At 37.8% G+C, this 17906-nt stretch overlaps 1 protein-coding gene across 1 annotated transcript; it reads right to left on the bottom strand.

Annotated features, from left to right (window-relative positions):
- Positions 1-2848: 2848 nt before the first annotated feature.
- LOC116721273 (collagen alpha-5(IV) chain-like) lies at positions 2849-17875 on the bottom strand. Its single transcript, XM_032564894.1, has 34 exons — positions 17808-17875; positions 17559-17594; positions 17281-17457; positions 16760-16849; positions 16535-16618; positions 15758-15828; positions 14366-14554; positions 14083-14251; positions 13912-14001; positions 13681-13788; positions 13491-13585; positions 13069-13219; positions 12831-12941; positions 12502-12666; positions 11678-11764; positions 11402-11539; positions 11137-11235; positions 10949-11047; positions 10032-10168; positions 9769-9895; positions 8743-8823; positions 8064-8162; positions 7924-7971; positions 6796-6978; positions 6554-6684; positions 6234-6306; positions 5907-5981; positions 5659-5784; positions 5310-5405; positions 4816-5025; positions 4516-4693; positions 3923-4037; positions 3665-3837; positions 2849-3377 (listed from the first exon to the last, which is right to left on the bottom strand). Exons 3-34 carry the CDS (start codon positions 17363-17365, stop codon positions 3299-3301), a joined length of 3762 nt encoding a protein of 1253 aa, XP_032420785.1. The 5' UTR covers positions 17366-17457; positions 17559-17594; positions 17808-17875; the 3' UTR covers positions 2849-3298.
- Between the last annotated feature and the right edge of the window lie 31 nt (positions 17876-17906).

Below are 17906 nucleotides of genomic sequence, written 5' to 3'. Positions count from 1 at the left end.
TTTGTTTCCTTAAGACTTTCAAAATTCTTGCTGTAGTAAGACTTTCAAAATTTTTGAAATATAGGTTTTAAAGAGAAGGACTTTGATATGCTATGCCAAAATTTGATTGTAATATACTGTAGGTGAGTGTAAAATTCTGGTCATCACAGATTTTCAATTTACTTTCTTATGCTCACTGTTTTTCCTGTAAAGAAACATAAGAAGCAGTTTGTTTTTTCTGACGGCGCAATCAATGCAGAAAAAATGTCTGTGCCAAACAGTAGTTCTAAACAAAGAGGTCTCTGATGATGTATGGTGCCGTTTTGCTTCTAACACTTTATGTCGATCTATCAACAAGAAGGACAATGGCTTACTGAGGCATTGGAATTTCACTTTAGTCATAGTTTTCATGTGTAAAATGTGTAGAGAAATATTATATGGAAGCTACAGTGATATTAAAATAGGTACTGTTAGGTCAAATTTGAAATCTATGGATAAATGTTAAAGGTAATAATCATAAGGATGGTTTCTCTAAATAAAAACAATATTTACCTTCAGATTGAAATTACATTTGTTTGTCCTTAAGAGTCAGAAACAGTATTTTTGACTAAATTGTTTTTTGCCGTCAGTATTTTTCAAGAGGGAATGGAGAGAGTTTCAGGCAGCATGAGTCATAAAGGTAGCTATATCCCATGCTCCATTTAACAAGCTGAGATTCAAAGAAATGCTTTCAGTCAGGGTATAAGTTACATCATATTTGTGCACCAAAAAGCAAGAACATAGTGCTTCCAACGTCATGTTTATGACATCTAAGTATCAAAGGAAAATCTGTGTCATTTATGGTGAGTCATTTGAGTTTGACATCAAGCAGTTACCAGAGTTTTCCATCCCTGTCGGCAACAAAAGCATGTCGTGAAGGTAATTACTTATCAGTTATCTAGCTGTTATTTTAAGGAATTTATATTGAGCAATTTCTTTGGATGTAGTTTGTTACTTGTGAATCAAAAAGCATTGCTTGTGGTTATTTTTTCTGTTTGGTTGTAAATTTTTATTTAGTTGAATAGAATCTGCACTTTCACATCTACTTATTAAAATTCCAGTAGATATTATAATAAATGTGTGTTCACAGATCAAAGTATGGAGGATCAATCCTGCCACATTTAAGAAAAAAACAAAAAGAAATAAGTTGAATGCTCACTGAATAAATCACTTAACAACTGAATGAAGGTACCATTGAAATGCAACAAAATTAAAATTGAATTACTAATCAATCAAAAAATCAGACATGAATTAATATTAAAATTTTTGTCTTTAGCACTCAATTTATCTCTATGTTATTATTCTCATTTTGCGTTTTAATAACTCCATGTTTTTTTCATTTTTGATTTGTTGCTCCTGTCATATTTATTGCCTCACAAATATATTTACAAAAAATTGTTTTATTTAAGAATATTAGACAGTGAAAACAATACAGTAAATAATACAGAGTAGCAATGTTACATGCTCACTGTGATATCGCTATAGCAGCCCAACTTAATTAGCATAACAGAAGTTAGCCATTCCTACTAGCATGTCTGGCTTTGGGAGTCTGATTCAGAAGAGGTTATGTTGGGGCAGTAAATCTGCAATAAATTGTATGTGATTTCTATAACTCTACACCACTGATTTCCAGCCCTTATCCTTGAGGTACACTGCCCTACATGCTTTAGTCTGTGGGTGTCCAACTCCAGTCCTTAAAAACTGGTCTCCTACCAGTTTTAGATGTGCCTCCGCTCACCCAATTCAAATGGTCTAACTACCTCCTCAGCATGTCATCAAGTTTTGCAAAGGCCTGGTAATGAGCCGTCATTTGATTCAGGTGTAATGAACCAGAGAAAAATATCTGAACATTCAAAGATACCAGCCATTGCTTTAGATGTTTCTCTGCTCTAACTCACCCGATTCTAAGGATTGCGGTTTAGTAAAGAACTGCAATCTTTTGCAGATTTTTTTTGAATTAGTCAAATATTGAAATCAGCAGCAGGAGCACAATTAAAACATGCAGGGTGGTGTGCATTGAAGATCAGGGTTGAGAAACAATGTTCCAGACAGCACAAGAAGGAGGAACTGCATATTTTTGTGCTGCCTCAGTCTTACTTACTTGATGTCAAGTCACTGTCCATGATATGGCGAGTAACAAAAATTTAGCTATTCAATTCTTTAAAGAATGAAAAGGTTTGTGTGTCCAATCTGTCTGCTTGTTATTTTTAAAAATCTTTTTCTTCTATGTATAGATTTTGGAAAGGATTTAATGAGGAAAAAATAGCCCAAATTCCTTGCAAATACTCCTAAAGCAGCACCACAAAATTAGTCATTTTGATTGAAAAAAAAAAAATCACAAAATGATTGCAAGACCCTCAAGGGACTGCAAAATACAAACATGCATGAGATCAAAAAGATGAATCTTTGAGACAACTCAAAGATTATCAATCTGTTTACTAATGCTCAGGTTTAATATCAATGGCAAAAGTTCAACAAATTGTACTAGTTTCAGCTGCCTGATGACCTTACGCTCATGGAGGAATTCAACTCATTATTTATGTACGTTAAGAAATACCCTGTAGAGTTATTTTGAATCAGCTAAGGGGTTCCAAGAATTTTGGGGCCAACTTTCTAAGGGTAGTGCTGGTTCAAATGTTCCTTCAACAACATCTAAAGCCTGGAAACAGGTGAATTTATCAAACAGATCAAAGAAAATACACATTAAGGTAAAGGTAAAGAACAGTTTTCATATAACCAGAACCACACTAAATAAAAAATAAAATATCACAGCTGGAATATGAAAGAATTCATGCCATAAATAAGGAAGGATATTTTTATTAGTATAAATTTTAGTCTTTATTAGAATTGTGAAAGTGTCATTGGAAGGAGAAAACATCATCAAATCAATTAACATATTGTGGAAATTACAACATGAGCTGTGTAGTGGGTTTATATGCCAAAAGTTGTCAAAGTTCAGGTTTGTTTAGCCAAAAATGTCCTGGTTGTAACACCTATTATGAAAATGATCTAAAGAAAAGGAAAATGAAAAATAAAGTTAAAAAAAAAGAGTATTAAAAACCCATCTCGGTAGTATCGCCTCCATTGTGCTGAAGCACAGAATTATAAGATTTAGTGCATTTCCAGAATATACAAAAAGATCACCAAAGATGATGGTAATACAAATGTAAAATGAGCAAGTATTTAAAAGTACAACCAGTACATGTTACTAGAACTATTCTATCTATTTCACAAATTGTGAATTTAAACATTTTCTCCAGTTTGCACCAGTGCCACAGTTTCAGGATTTTCTGCAGACCCGACAACGACTGATGACTCTCTCTAGAGAAAATCCTTTCACAGTCCGGGGAACCGGTTTACTACAGGAGTGAAAAAAAATTAAAAAAAACATTGTTAGACACAGGGAAAAACAACAAGAAATAATAATTTACTTGAAAAAGGAAAAAAAAAATGCTAGCACGGGTTCAAGTGATATGGATAAATCATGTCACAAAATGTCAATCTTCTCAGGAGCTGGTACAAAAACAATCTGAAATTGTACTGAGATTGTCAGAATATGTGGCAAGAAGAGAAAAAACTAAATAAGTTATTAAATATTTGAATAAAAATATTTCTTAAAATATTTATCACTGATTAAACAGTTTACCTGAACATGTTGTTTCGGTCAAGGGAGGCTAGCCAGTAGCTGTAGGAATCAGGATAGTAATTACAGGTGCCTCTGCCGTGGCACTCAATAAAAGGCACTCGGCGGAAATTTTCCATGCATGACCCAGGAGACATCAGGGGTTGGGAGGATCCTTCTGCTCCTGCTCCGGTTTGCTGGAAGATATAATAATTAACCAAAACTGAATATGGTGTCTTATGGGATCGAGCAATCCGGGAGCTAAAATGTTTGCTTTCTTACCATTATAAATGAGTAACCAGTCCACAGGGTCTCCCAACCTCTGGGACATTCAGGTATCAGAGTGTTCTGGCTATGGAAAGCTATGATTTTGGAGGTTGTTTCACAAACTGAGCACCTAAATCGTAAATGAAAATGGAAAGCTGGGATGAGATAAAAGAAGTTTGAAAAACAACAAAGTTCACCAAATAGTCAGCAGTTTAGAGGCTTAATTAGGTCTGATTTAGGTCCCCTTGAAAATTTCAGGGCACCATAGAAAATGTGTATTTAAATATGGCTGCCTTCAAACCAAACAAGTTACACCAGTTCTGATTGGAGGAATGGTAAAAAATTCCAGAAAACTATTGTTAGACACTTAAAGAAAGATGCTTTGAAATGAACTGTTACTTTATTGCCCTTTAGGAAATAGCAATAAATTAGGTCATCATAACTAAAAGAGGAAAAACTTAGTTTGAAATAATAGAAAGCAAGTTCATGTGCTGTTTTATAGCGTATAAAACCTTCCGGTTTACAGTCTATATATTTAAGATAAACAGTAAACTAATATTTTTTCAGAATGATGCTGTGTTGAACGTGTGTGTATACTCTTGTCTGACCTGCTGATGTAGGGGGCAACTTTATCAGCTGTGACGGCAACCATGTTGGCAGGCATGAGCTTATCAGTGGACAGCCAGTAGGAATAGTCATTACGAGAAGCATAGCGGCAGGTATTTTCTGTATCGCAGAACAGGAAGGGCATGGTGGAGAAACGAGGGAGGCAGCTTCCCATTGTGCCTGAGAATTTAGAAAAAAAAACATTCAAGGAAATATTTTGTTGTGACCCAAGTGAAAACACAGATTACGATGATCAGTGAAGTACACATTATTTATGGATATGATGATCTTTATGTTCATACCAAGGTCCTGGCCATGAGCTCGCTCGTTTCCGTTGATGAAGAGGAGGGAATAACCAGAGTAGATGAGGCTGCTGCCATTAGGGCAGTCAGGGACCTTAATGCTCTGACTGTGCCTGGCAATCAGAAAACCATCTGTGTAATGCGTAGCTGCTCTCCCTGGCAAACCTCTTGGTCCTTTTCGACCAGGAATTCCTGGTCCGCCTACTTGACCTAAGGAGCATATTCCAGTACCATATTTAATTCAGGCAACTTTAATTGAAAACTTTTTAGGCTGGAACTTTAAGCATTTCCTATGTATGTCTGTGCACATTCTCACAGCTGGACCTAAATTTCTTTCTTTCATAAATAAATCATGATAAATCATGATAAAAATCATGATCTAATAAAGTTAGCTAAACTTCAAGACAGGAGTTAAAAGAATGTGAATATACTCATTAATCACTTTATTAGGTCACACTGACAGTAAACGGCTGGACCCTGTTTTACAAACAAACCTGGCAATCCGGTGTTTCCCTTGTCTCCTTTGTGGCCAGTGAATCCAGGAGGACCAGGAGGGCTCACTCCTCCTGGTCCTTTGACGCCAGGCGGTCCTGGGAGACGAGATGAACGTATTTCAATTTATTTATTGAAATACATACTTATTTATATTATTTAAAACAGCTCCGAGCTAGTTTTAAATAATAGTGGGAGCAAGCGTTTAGGCACAACTGAATAATATTATAACATGACATAAAACACAAAAATGTCGATTTTACGTAATTCTTCACCCCTTAAAATAAACAAACATCTTAAAATAGATGCATTTATTTATTCACTGGACAATAGAATTATAAACCTGTTCACCTGGCGGTCCTAGTGATCCTGGTGGCCCCATTGCTCCTGGAAGTCCTTGATTGCCTTTAGGACCAGGTAATCCAGGAGGTCCTGGTTCGTATATCCTGTCAACAGAGCCCGGTTCACCTTTGCGACCTTCAAGTACACAGCAGGAGAAAATAAGTTATTTGTAGAAAATAAAAAAAGCACTGAGGACGGTACTGTTGGATGATTAGATTGAATAAATATCTTTCTACTAATGAAGGCTATTGACGGACCAGGGCGTCCAGGAAAACCTTTGTGCCCACGTGGACCACATGGACCTGGGCTGTATCCAGGATCTCCTCTGTCACCTGTTACATATAATTTGACAAGATTTTCAAGGAGTTAGTTTGTTCTCACAACCTCCTGCATAAACGCCACTTAAGTAGATATTGCAGACAAGAGCAAAAATGAAGTCTCATAAATCTTTTTTGTCTTTGTCTCCAGTATTTTAAGCACTAACCATTTCATCATAGTTGTTGGAACATAAATCATTTGTGCACCAGTATTCTTTTGCAGTGATAGATCACACTTTTGTCTGCAGTTGAAAGATGATAGATTACCAAGGGGGCCATGTCTCCCTGAAGGACCAGGGTCTCCTCCTGGTCCTGGGAATCCACGTACACCAGGTGGACCCTTAAAAAGGTTTATGAGACAGAAAAAGTCAAAGATTAGACTTGAAGTCATGAAGAAATACTTTTAGTTACCATTTTCTTGTAACACATAGCAGGATACACAGAACATTTTCCAACATATTCTGGACTTTTAGAAAAATAAAGAAACACAAGTATTTGTTACATTTATCTAATAAATAAAAATATATGTTAATACACATTTTTAATTAAAGTTTGTTGTCTGGTGATGAAGTGTTACTGTCACTTACATATGGCCCTTGAGGGCCTGGATTTCCTGAGGGCCCACCAAAACCTGGGCTTCCTGGGAACCCTGGCTCTCCTCTGTCTCCTTTTAACCCTGATACTACGAGACCTTGAGGGCCTGGTGGACCAGGGTGGCCTATATTAAAATGAAGTGATATTTGTGTAAAACACAAAGATTTTGGACGAACATGGCATCTCTTCACTGAGAAATGTAGATAAGTCTAATTCTCCAGCTCAACATACTCACCTTGGTTTCCTGGGTTACCAGGGAATCCACCATCACCTTTAGGTCCTGGAATACAAGTCCCTTCTCTTCCTGGTAGTCCTGATTCACCAGGAAGTCCAGGTAGACCTGGAATTCCCCTGTCTCCTTCTGGTCCCGGACTCCCTCTGCCGAACAAACCAGGTGGACCGATATCCCCAGGAGGACCTGAGTTAAAGAAAGAAAAAAACAAAACAAAAACAGCTGAGGCAAACCACTGACACTCATCAGCTGTTAATATGGTTATTTACAATGTTTTGGTCTTAAAACAAATGTTAAAAACAAAACAAAACATCACATATATTGTGTTCATTTAAGGCACCTTTTTGGTACCTTGAATTATTTAAATTAAATATCCATTACTAATTGATGCATAGATTAAAAATCAAATATCCAAAAGGATATTGATTTCTAATTCAGTCAAAACTAAGAAAATATTACTTCAATCTGAATTAGTAAAAACACTGAACTGTGACATCATTGCATCATTTTATTGGTTTTATTTCTATTTTAATTGTTATTATTACTTTAATCACTTTATTGTTTTGTCAGTAGTTTAGTTGAATGTTGCCAGTTCAGTGAATTTGTTGAGTAAAGTATTTAACTGTAAGGTTGAATTCTTAAAACTCTTAAACGCTTGTATATTGAAGTGAGGTCTTCTGTGTTAATGCCATACTAGTGTAGCATCTTGCTGATCAACTAGCATCAGTGCTGGACCTACAACTTCAACAATTGTTTTAAAACCTTTAAAGACAGTAACTGAAACTGACCTATTATGCTATTATGTTCTTTACAATTTCCCCGACTTGGTAGTTTCATCTGAATTACTAGTTTTATCAACTATTGCCTTTAGCAAATATTTATAGTTATTCGTAGTCAAAACTAGACACCATTTGGGGTCCAACTCCACAAAATGGCAAATTCTCTCATTGCAGCCTATAATATATACTGTTGCTAATAAATAAGGCAAAGAGTGCAGCAATGCTCTGATCCATTTGGAATCTAACCATAGTTCATCAATGAACCATAAGTAGAACTTTTCAACTATTGCAAAGTATGTATATTTTAAATGGAACATTTTTAAATTATTTAATTCATTGACCTGTAACTCACCTGGCGGGCCTGGATCACCAGGTCTTCCTTGTACTCCTCCTATTATAACTGCCAGGGGAAAAATTTAATCAAGATTGAGCTTCAAAGGAAGCAAACTTGTATCCGGTGAAAGAAAGAGACTTAAAGATGGATTTTGTTACCAGTGTCCCCTTTTTGACCCGGTGGCCCAGGAATACCATCAAGTCCCTGACTTCCTTTTATACCACGTTCCCCAGTATGGCCTGTTGGGCCTGGAATGCCTGAGGAAACAAAAGTAAGGAAGGAACCAGCACCTTTTGAGATTAAAAGCAAAAAGTACTTCAACAAACAGAGGATGAACACACAAAGCACATTGAACGAAAGCAGATTAAAGGGACCCAGTCAGATGATTTATAGTCCACTATGAAATGCACAGTAATTGAATGTAGCTCCAATAATCATGGAGTTGCATGAGAAGATTTAATATAGACTGCCACAGGTCCAGGGAAGTTTTGGATAGACACATGTAGAGTGCATTACAATAATCCAGACAAGACAAAAGAAAAGCCTGAAACAAATTCAAACCAGCTGACACAATTTTTAAAAGTAAAGTCAATAAATCAGAGTTTGTCCCAAAGTTTCTGATAGGCTATTTTTGCCAAAAGACCAAGAGACTCAAGAATCTTTTTTATCTTAAATAGATTTTTCTGGTGCAAAGCCAATTATTTCAGTTTTTTCTTCATTGACTAAAAGAAATTACGATAATTTGTTTTGTCCAGTAAAATATAAGTAAAGATATATTTTACTAGGTTGGTTGACATCTGTGTTATTGTCGTGTCCTGAGGCTATATGACATGGTACCTGGTAGTCCAATAGGTCCTATGTGTCCTTTTATTCCAGGGGGACCATCAGAACCAACTGGACCCGGAAATCCTGGGGAACCTGAACCACATAATGGGAAAAACAAATAAACTACAATGAAGAAGATGAAAATTATTTAAGATACAACCACAATTTGAAGAAAAACAAAATGGACTATCAGGGGGGGATTATGTATTTTAATCTATGATAGAATAAAATTAATATGTTATTTTCAGTTGTTATGAAAATATTTTCCATATATGGCCTCTGTCTCTTTCAGAATGTCCAACCCTTTCTGATGCTTGGTGCTCGGGTATGTGTTTTATTAAAGTAATATTAATGTCAAAGACGTTGAGTTTCCATAACATCCCCCCTTTCAAAATAATAATAAGAAGTGAAATTTGTCACAAATTACTTACAGATGGGATGGAAGGTCTAAAATCAACTTTATTTTAGCTGCATATTTGTTTTAATGTTATTCCACCATCAAAAAAATACCTGAGGTGCCTCTTTCATTATCCTTTCATGTATGTTTGAGGAATCCTTTAATTCCCGTGGCAACCATCCAGGGGTGCACTATACACAAAGCTCTTCCTTGGAGCTGCCTGTTCCCAGCTTAGCTACCACCTCTCAGAGAACCCCTCCCCCGCGCCTTCTTCACACATCTCCACCAGAGTAGCAACAGCAATTAGAAAACACGAGGTAGAACTACACATCTGCTGAGATTATCATACAAACTACTTCTTAATGCAAAGCTCCTAAGAACAGCTATAAACGGCATGATGGAGTAGCATTGTGTTCTGTAGGTGGAGTGTTAGAAAGAGCCGGAGCTTCCTAAAGAGACGCAGGCCAATTTCAAGGCATTAATTTGCAAAGTCTACTTTTTATTAAGCTATGGTTGATAGATACTGAATTTTTATAACAACTAAAGGTGACATAGTTACTTAATTATGCTGTAAAATGGCACTATGTGGCTGGAAAACACATAATAACCCCCCTTTACTATTAAAAATCAGTTTAAATAACCATTTTTTCCATCAGGTCCTGTGTTCCCCTTGGCTCCAGGGCTTCCTGGAACACCTACTTGTCCTTCAATCCCAGGTTCTCCTTTCTGTCCCTTGAGCATGACATCACTCCTGGACCCTGGTTCACCCTGGCATGTAGAGGGAGGAAAAAAAAAACAAAAGCCCACAAATTCTATATCCATTTAAATTTATATCCAGCTGCATATTTTTACTAAGCAGAACTAAAAGCATCGTCATCAAAAATCCTTGTTAAGTCATTAGTGCCTTCTGTCCAGGTGGTCCAGGTGGTCCGTACACATAGCTTGGTTCTCCAGCAGCTCCTTTGCTGCCTGTTGTACCTGGAACACCATCTGGTCCTGGCCTTCCGGGAATGCCAGGATCTCCCTTCACTCCTTTGAGCCCTGTGGAAATTAAAAGAATCAGCTATTCTGATATAACAGCAGCAAAAAACAAACAAACTGTAGCTTAACAGCAATTTCTACATTTTACAGTTTATCTAACAAACTTGTTAGACTCAACAGTGTTACTGCTCTTACTAAAACAAAATATATAACATTGAAGGAATATCACATTATATTAAATTGTCACATGCCAAACCAACTACTCATAGGGGAGAAGTTTAGATCTTTCTGTATTGCCCAAGAAATAATTCAGGGGAATGTTTATGGTTGCAACATGGGTGTTATTTACTGAAGATTTGGTATTTATATTTTATTTCGCATTAAGAACGAGCACATTTCTGCTTCTACTCGCTTTTATTTAAGTATTGGACTTTATTGTGCTGCTAACTTTATTTGACTAGTGATAGGAATAAAATGTTGAAAATTCTTTGTATTGGCTTAGGAAGATTGTTTTTACGTTGATATGTAAAACGTAAGCAGAGCAATAAATTAACTCTTATATGTAGAAATAGCAGAATATTTAGGTGATCTTACTCTTACTCTGCTATAGTAAACAGCAAAGAATAATTTTTTATGGATCATTATTGTGTGAATTGATGTGAGTTTCTTTCGGTTTTTGCACCTCATTAGGAAACAAGAAAATTCTTGCCATTTCTCTGTTTAACAGTGAAATATTCATGAGAACTAAGGCCAAGACATATATCTAGGCTTACATTTTTAGAAGATGGTGGTTTTAATTTGTCACATTAGGCACGATTCCTTCCATGGAGTAATACTTACCAGGATGACCCCTATGACCAGAATCTCCCGGGGCTCCATCTGGTCCTCGCCTAACTTCAGATGCCGCTTGACCATCAACGCCAGGTTCCCCAGGAGGACCTGTACTCACAAACAAACACAGGACAGATCAAGTCTCCAACCAGTGTGTTAAAATATTTGGGATGAAACAATGGTAATTAATAGTGAACCTCTCTGCCCCAGATCCCCTTGTGGTCCAGGTCTTCCTCTCTGTCCCTTTGGTCCAGATCTCCCAGGATCACCAGTGAAACCAGCTAAACCAGGATTTCCTAACAGAAATAGAACAAGAATAGTCTTAATATTCACGTAGTTGAAAAAACAGATTTTCTCAAAAAATATTCTCACCACATCAACCATGCTTTATTCAACATCATCTTGAAAGTGTAGTTGGATGTGAAATTATAGTTGGAAGAGAATAAGTTATAATAAGGGAACCTGGCTCTCCGGGATCTCCTGGAGGCCCAGTGTAGATGCGTGTCGGACAAGGAAGTCCTGGAGGGCCTCTATCACCTGGATCTCCCACCATGCCTTGGGGTCCTTGTCGGCCTCTTGCTCCGTCTGGGCCCGGGTCCCCTGTAAAATGAATTTGACTGAATCCAACTTGTGAACCATAAACCAATCGCTACCGATATTTTGAAGGTGTACATCAAACATTGTGACTTAAACATTTGACTGATTGAAGAATGTTTGCATTTAATGCATAACACTTACCTCTTGGTCCAGGTCGTCCTGTATTCCCTGGTTTTCCATCTGGACCATGTCCAGATATACCATCAGGCCCACGGTCTCCTATTTGTCCTAAAAATACATTTTGATGTCAGGGAAAATGGGCGAAATAGCTCTGCTTTATATGCATTGTGTGTTTTCTACAGTACTTTAATGGATCAAGCATCCATATATGAAATAACATATGGAATCAACTATTATGCAGGCAAATATTTTTAGAATACATTTTATATCCTGTAACCTGAGGACAAACCCGGTTTGCAACTAATGACATCATTAGTTGTTTTTCAATTCCATGGTGCACAAAACACATCTAGGGTTAAGTCAGGAATAATTCTAGGGGGGAAAAGATGTCAAAGTACAGCATCAGACTGTGAGTCCCAACCCTTATAGCAAGTTGTCCTTCAGAGCTTGAGAGCAGCAGCCAACATACACCTAGTGAATCTGGGAACCCATTCAACCGACTAGTAGAAAGGTAATCCAAGAGGTTAAAAGCTCAACTACTGATTTTGTAGATTTTATTTGCTGGGAAGCTTATAGCAAACTTAGATGAGCCCTAAAAAGTTATGTTGAGTACATATGCATGTGCTACTTTTCAGGTTTTTTTTTTTTTGGTAGATAATAAAAACCGTATATTTTTCCTAATAAGAGTATTAAGCACAGGTTTGTGTTGCTATATCACACAAAATACAAACTTTAGAAAACATAAATCAAGCAGTTTGAATAGCCTTACAAGAGACTGGACCTGCATATTCAAAGAGAGAAATGGATAGCTAGAAAGACTAAGATAAAGTAAACCATCGTATTACCTCGTTCACCAGGCCAGCCATCCCGACCCCGAGATCCCTTCTGCCCCGGAGTCCCATGTGGACCCGGAACTGACAAACCAGAGGGTCCAGGACCACCTTGAAGGCCAGGAGAACCAAATCCAGGTAAACCCGCATTACCTTTCTCTCCAGGCAAGCCATTAGCCCCTTGGGGAATGAATGGAAGAATAAAATAATGATAACTATTAATAGAAATCTAAAATTAAAGGGTAAAACAACTACAAACCGGACATCTCATGTATTTGTCACATCTTATACATTACCTTCATCTAAATGTTCCACTAAATGACTCTAGGTTCATATAGATTTACCTATATGTCCTGTATGTCCATTCTCTCCTGGAAATCCTATTGGTCCAGGTAAACCGATACATAAATCTTTGGTACCAGGAAGCCCTGGAGGGCCAACAGAACCTTTTCTTCCTGCAGGAAGAATGAAATAATGTGAAAAACAGATAAATGCTAATCTAAGAAAACACACTATTTGTCTGCATCAAGACGTCCTTATCATCATTGTACTATTAAACTTTAAATTCTTAGCTACAATTACCTTTTTCTCCTGGAGGCCCAGATTTGCCAATTATTCCAGGACTTCCTGGAAGACCAGGGATTCCAGGATCGCCGGCAGGCCCTGGAGCTCCATTTTCACCAGGTGGTCCCGGAGGACCTGGACGACCAGGGTGTCCATGGCCACTGTCACCCTAAATAGGGTAATTAATTCCATGACTAATTATTTAATTAACACTATAGAAGCAAATAGCTACATTAAAGAAAATCAATACATTACATATAATTTCAGCTTCTTACTTGCTAAATCTTATAGAGCTTTAGGCCTTCCTGTTTCAATCATGATGTAGGAAATATCTATCCTCTGTTTCTTATCCTTAAAAACCTAATGAATTGTTTAGAGTGTGACTGTCTACTTCTATTCAACAAACACCATCCTGTATGTTTTCACTGAAGACTTCTGACCTTTTCTCCTGGGGCACCAGGAGGGCCTGGAGGACCAGACTGCCCAGGAAAACCCCAACCTGGAGTACCTGGAGGGCCAGCCAGCCCCTTATCACCTGAACAATCACAAAAAAACAAACATGGATTATACAATAACAAAATACAATTTTTGAGTATAAATGTGAGAAATTGTAAATCCCTTGTGCATTACCTTTCTGCCCTTGGGGTCCTGGATTTCCAGTAAGAATCAAGGCCCCTCTTTCTCCTTTTTGTCCTGCTTTGCCTGGATTTCCAGGGACACCGGGTACTCCTGGAACACCTGGATGAGTTGTTTGTTTTTTTTTTTGTCAGAATATAAGCTATTAAATATTCTGTTGTAAAAGTGGAAATAGTGAAAGCCCGAACTATGCACTCAGACAGCCAGCTAGTTGACCGTGATTACCTGGACTTCCTTCAAAGCCAGGCGGTCCTTGAAATCCTTGTGGTCCTGGTGGGCCTTTGGTATGAAAATGACCAGATTCCCCTTTTTGGCCTACAAATAAAATGAAGGAAACTTGAGTACTTTTATGTGATTGGATTTTAATGTAGATTGAAATGACCTTTGTTTTCACACCTGGAATTCCAGGGTCTCCTGGCAGGCCAGGTACACCGGTGACTCCTTTGGTCCCTGGTGGTCCAGGAGGTCCATAACCCTCTGGTCCAGGGTAGCCAATGGGTCCTTCTTTCCCTTGAGGTCCTGGTGGACCAGGAAACCCAGGGTCTCCTACTCCATGGCTTTGGCACTAAGTGAGGGAAGGAACCTTGTTAGTGTTTCCAGATGGCCCACAATTTTGGAAATACCAAAAATCATATAAGATCTATGGTGAAGAAATTGTCCTAATTTTTTTTTTTTTTACCAATTCTCCAGGAGGCCCTGGAGTGCCTTTACTTCCTGGTAAACCCATAGATCCAGGAGAACCATTTGGACCGGGTCTTCCAGGGAGTCCTGGTTCTCCTTTATCTCCCTTCAACCCTGGAGAGACATTACTAGATGGCTCTCCCTTTTGCCCCAGCTGGCCTGGTAATCCTGGTAGACCTATAGGCCCCTTTAGGATGAAAAGGAAAAACAAAGAAACATTTGATCATACATTGTACAATGACATTACACTAGGATACAACTTGGGTACAGTCTGCAAATTTTCTGGCAACTAAAATTTCTTTGGTTGACTGTTGGTATTATAACAAAGTTCAAGTGATAGGGGAGGACAGCAACTAAGCCACACAGTGGTAAGCTTAATGTAATCATAGTGTAAGGACAGTAGATGCTCAGGAGCATAGAGTGCAGAGGCAATACTTAAAAACTGTCAAACTTCATGTGACCTTCAAATTAGCCCAAGAAGAGAGCACAGTGAGCCCCACAAGCATTTTATCACTAAATGCAATGCAAAGGACTTGTTGGTGTTTTGTAAAGCATGCCCCTACAGGATCGGGCAGTGGAGACTTGTTCTCTCTGGTAATGTTTCATGCCTCTCCATCTTTCAATCCAGTGAATGTCTCAAGGTTTGGCAGTTGCCTGGACAAATACCCCTTTTCCACTGGGTGTACTTAAACTGGCTCATTGCTCCATGGCCAGTGTGGCCATGGAGCAATGAGAAATGAGACGACTTTCACCAAAGTAGTGCAGGGAAAAGCCTTTCATACTCAAGAGTTTCTATAATAACATTTAGAATCATGATGGAAGCAGCAGATAAAACATAAGCTTAATTTTATTTATTACAATTTAAGTTTCTAAGGCTTAGATCTAAATCCTATGTTCAAGGTAATCATCCCAGTGGATCACTTTACATTAAACAATATAAGAAATTCTTGCATATACAATACAATAGTAAAACATTATTTGTATTTCATTTAGTTATGTTTTTGTTTATTTACATATGTATTTGATGAAAGATAATTTGGACAATTTGACACAACTTTGTGGTAGAATTTTGTCCTCGGCGAGAAAATTCAAGTGTATCAGCAACAAAGTGACAGATAGTCGAAGCATGTAGATTCACAGAAAATAAATATGTAAAAGCAGAACTAAGAATAACCTACTGTACAGTAAGGGTTAATTTACAACACAATGCAGTTATTGAAAACATCATGCTACAAACTAAAGAAATGTGCAACTGAGTAGTATTGCACTGTAATTGCAAAAGTTAGACAAACATCATATTAAACCCCTTCGGTTAAAAATACTTTTGTTTAAGTAAAAGCATAACATATAACAAACAAATTTGCAATGTGATTATGATGCACTTTCTTACTGGAGGCCCAGGTAAACCTGAAGGACCTGGAAAGCCGGGATCCCCCTTTTCACCCCGTCCTTGATTTGTGCCTGAGTGACAGCGGACACACACACACACACACACACATATATATATATATATATATATATATATATATATATATATATATATATATATATATATATATATATATATATATAGTTCAATCTGGAGAGACTCAGACGGAGATAAGAAGACAATTAGAAGAGTTTATTGACAAACAGAATTTAAAGTCTTTGGCGCTCGGGCCCCGGCTGGGGATAACGGTTATCGCAGCGTTAGCGATAGGCTTCAGATGAGCATCCCCGATGCTGTTAGGAACATCATCCCCCAGGGCCCGGCACTGGTGGTGGAGGTTGAAGAAGGGTGCGGGCCTCAGGACCGGGCGAATGGAGGAGAAGGGGTGGTGGTGGGTTGAGCTCGGCTGGAGAGCGAAGGACGCCATGAATGAAGGTCCCTATCAGCTGGGACTTGGTCGATGATTGGCCGTGACGTGGCTTGGTCCAGCATTGATAGGTCGACGATTGTGGGGAGGTCGCTTCAATTAACGAGTCCCAGTGGGGATAAAAGAGTCTTCCAGTTTGAATTTGCGCCTAGGCTTCATTATATACAGTATATATATGGGTGTGTGTGTGTGTGTAAATATATATCAGTTTTTCAAAGATGTTTCAAATAATGATTCATACAGAATATTCTGGTTTTATTAGGAGACAAAATATAAGCGTGTCTTTTTGTGTGTGAAGTAAAGAACTGTACCAGGAAGGCCAGGTGGACCTCGGAGACCGGCTGGTCCTGAAAGACCCGACGTTTGACACTCATAACAGATTTCCCCTCTCTCTCCTGTTATGTTCAGCAAGTGGGAAAAAAACAGTGATTTACTTTCTATTAATATAACTTTTTAACCACTTTGGTAATGATACAACTCAACATTCTAGCAAAAACAATATAGTTGTTAATTAATGAGTAAAACAAATTTCTTACCTGTATCTCCAATATACCCATTATTCCCCGTAGGTCCTGGTAAACCTTTAATTCCCTTGATCCCAGGGAGACCCTTAATGACACAGTCAGCTAAAAGTTGCTCAAAAAAAGAGTTCATTAGCTTTGTGATCACACAAAAGCATTTTGGTAACACTTTATTTGACTGGATGTGAATAAGACTGTCATGACACAGTCATAAACATGACATAACACCTGTCATGAACATGAGTAAGTCTTCATGAATATTTATGACTGTTGTCATAAAGTGTCATTCAGTAAATCATGACACTTTTAATGTTAAAAAAGTTGACATTATTCAAAATGTCTTTGTTATGACAACTTGACATTAACTAAGACATCATGATCTGACATAAATTTGTTATAAAAGTATTACTGATTAAATTTTAAAAATTAGGTAGCTTTATGTTATTAAAGCTAAAGTAGCTTGTGCATTTTTGGTTAATATTACTCAGAGGACAAATGTTTTTAAGGTCAATTCTTTTTTTTTTTTTTTTACTTACTTCCATTTACAAAGCGTCCTGGCTTGCCTCGGTTTCCCCGAGGCCCTTGATCACCAGGATCACCATGTAGCCCTGGAGGCCCCATGTAAATACCTCCAGGGTCCCCAAGGTCTCCTTTATGCCCCTTTGGGCCTGGGAAACCACGTTCACCTGGTACATAAATCCCAAGTGCATAACCTACATAAACACAATATGAGAATTGGAAAAAGAAGATATTTTGAATTTGACAGTAACTGCAGCCAATGCCAACAGTGAGATAATCTGTTGCTCATACACACCTGGAGATCCAGGGAGCCCTGGAAACCCTATAACACCTATGAAAATAATATTATTTTACCATTTATAAACTTTGTACAATAAAACAAGCATTCATTTGTAGTTTTAAACTCCATACCAGTGCAGAAATAACATTGTTCATAATCTGTCATTATGCACAATGAATGGATGGGATCGACTAGATAAAATAGCAAAATGGACAAATGTCTTTTTTGTATTTGCTGATTTGTCTGCTAGTTATATTCCTCTACCTTGGGTCCCAGGGAACCCAGGAAGACCTGGAGGGCCAGGATCTCCAATGTGTCCCTTGAGTGATTCGAACTGAAAACAGCAGCACAGAGAGAATGTCT

The sequence above is a fragment of the Xiphophorus hellerii genome, chromosome 6 (genome assembly GCF_003331165.1).
Source record: "Xiphophorus hellerii strain 12219 chromosome 6, Xiphophorus_hellerii-4.1, whole genome shotgun sequence".
Classification (NCBI taxonomy): Eukaryota; Metazoa; Chordata; class Actinopteri; order Cyprinodontiformes; family Poeciliidae; genus Xiphophorus; species Xiphophorus hellerii.
This window is presented reverse-complemented; position numbering and strand designations above follow the sequence as displayed.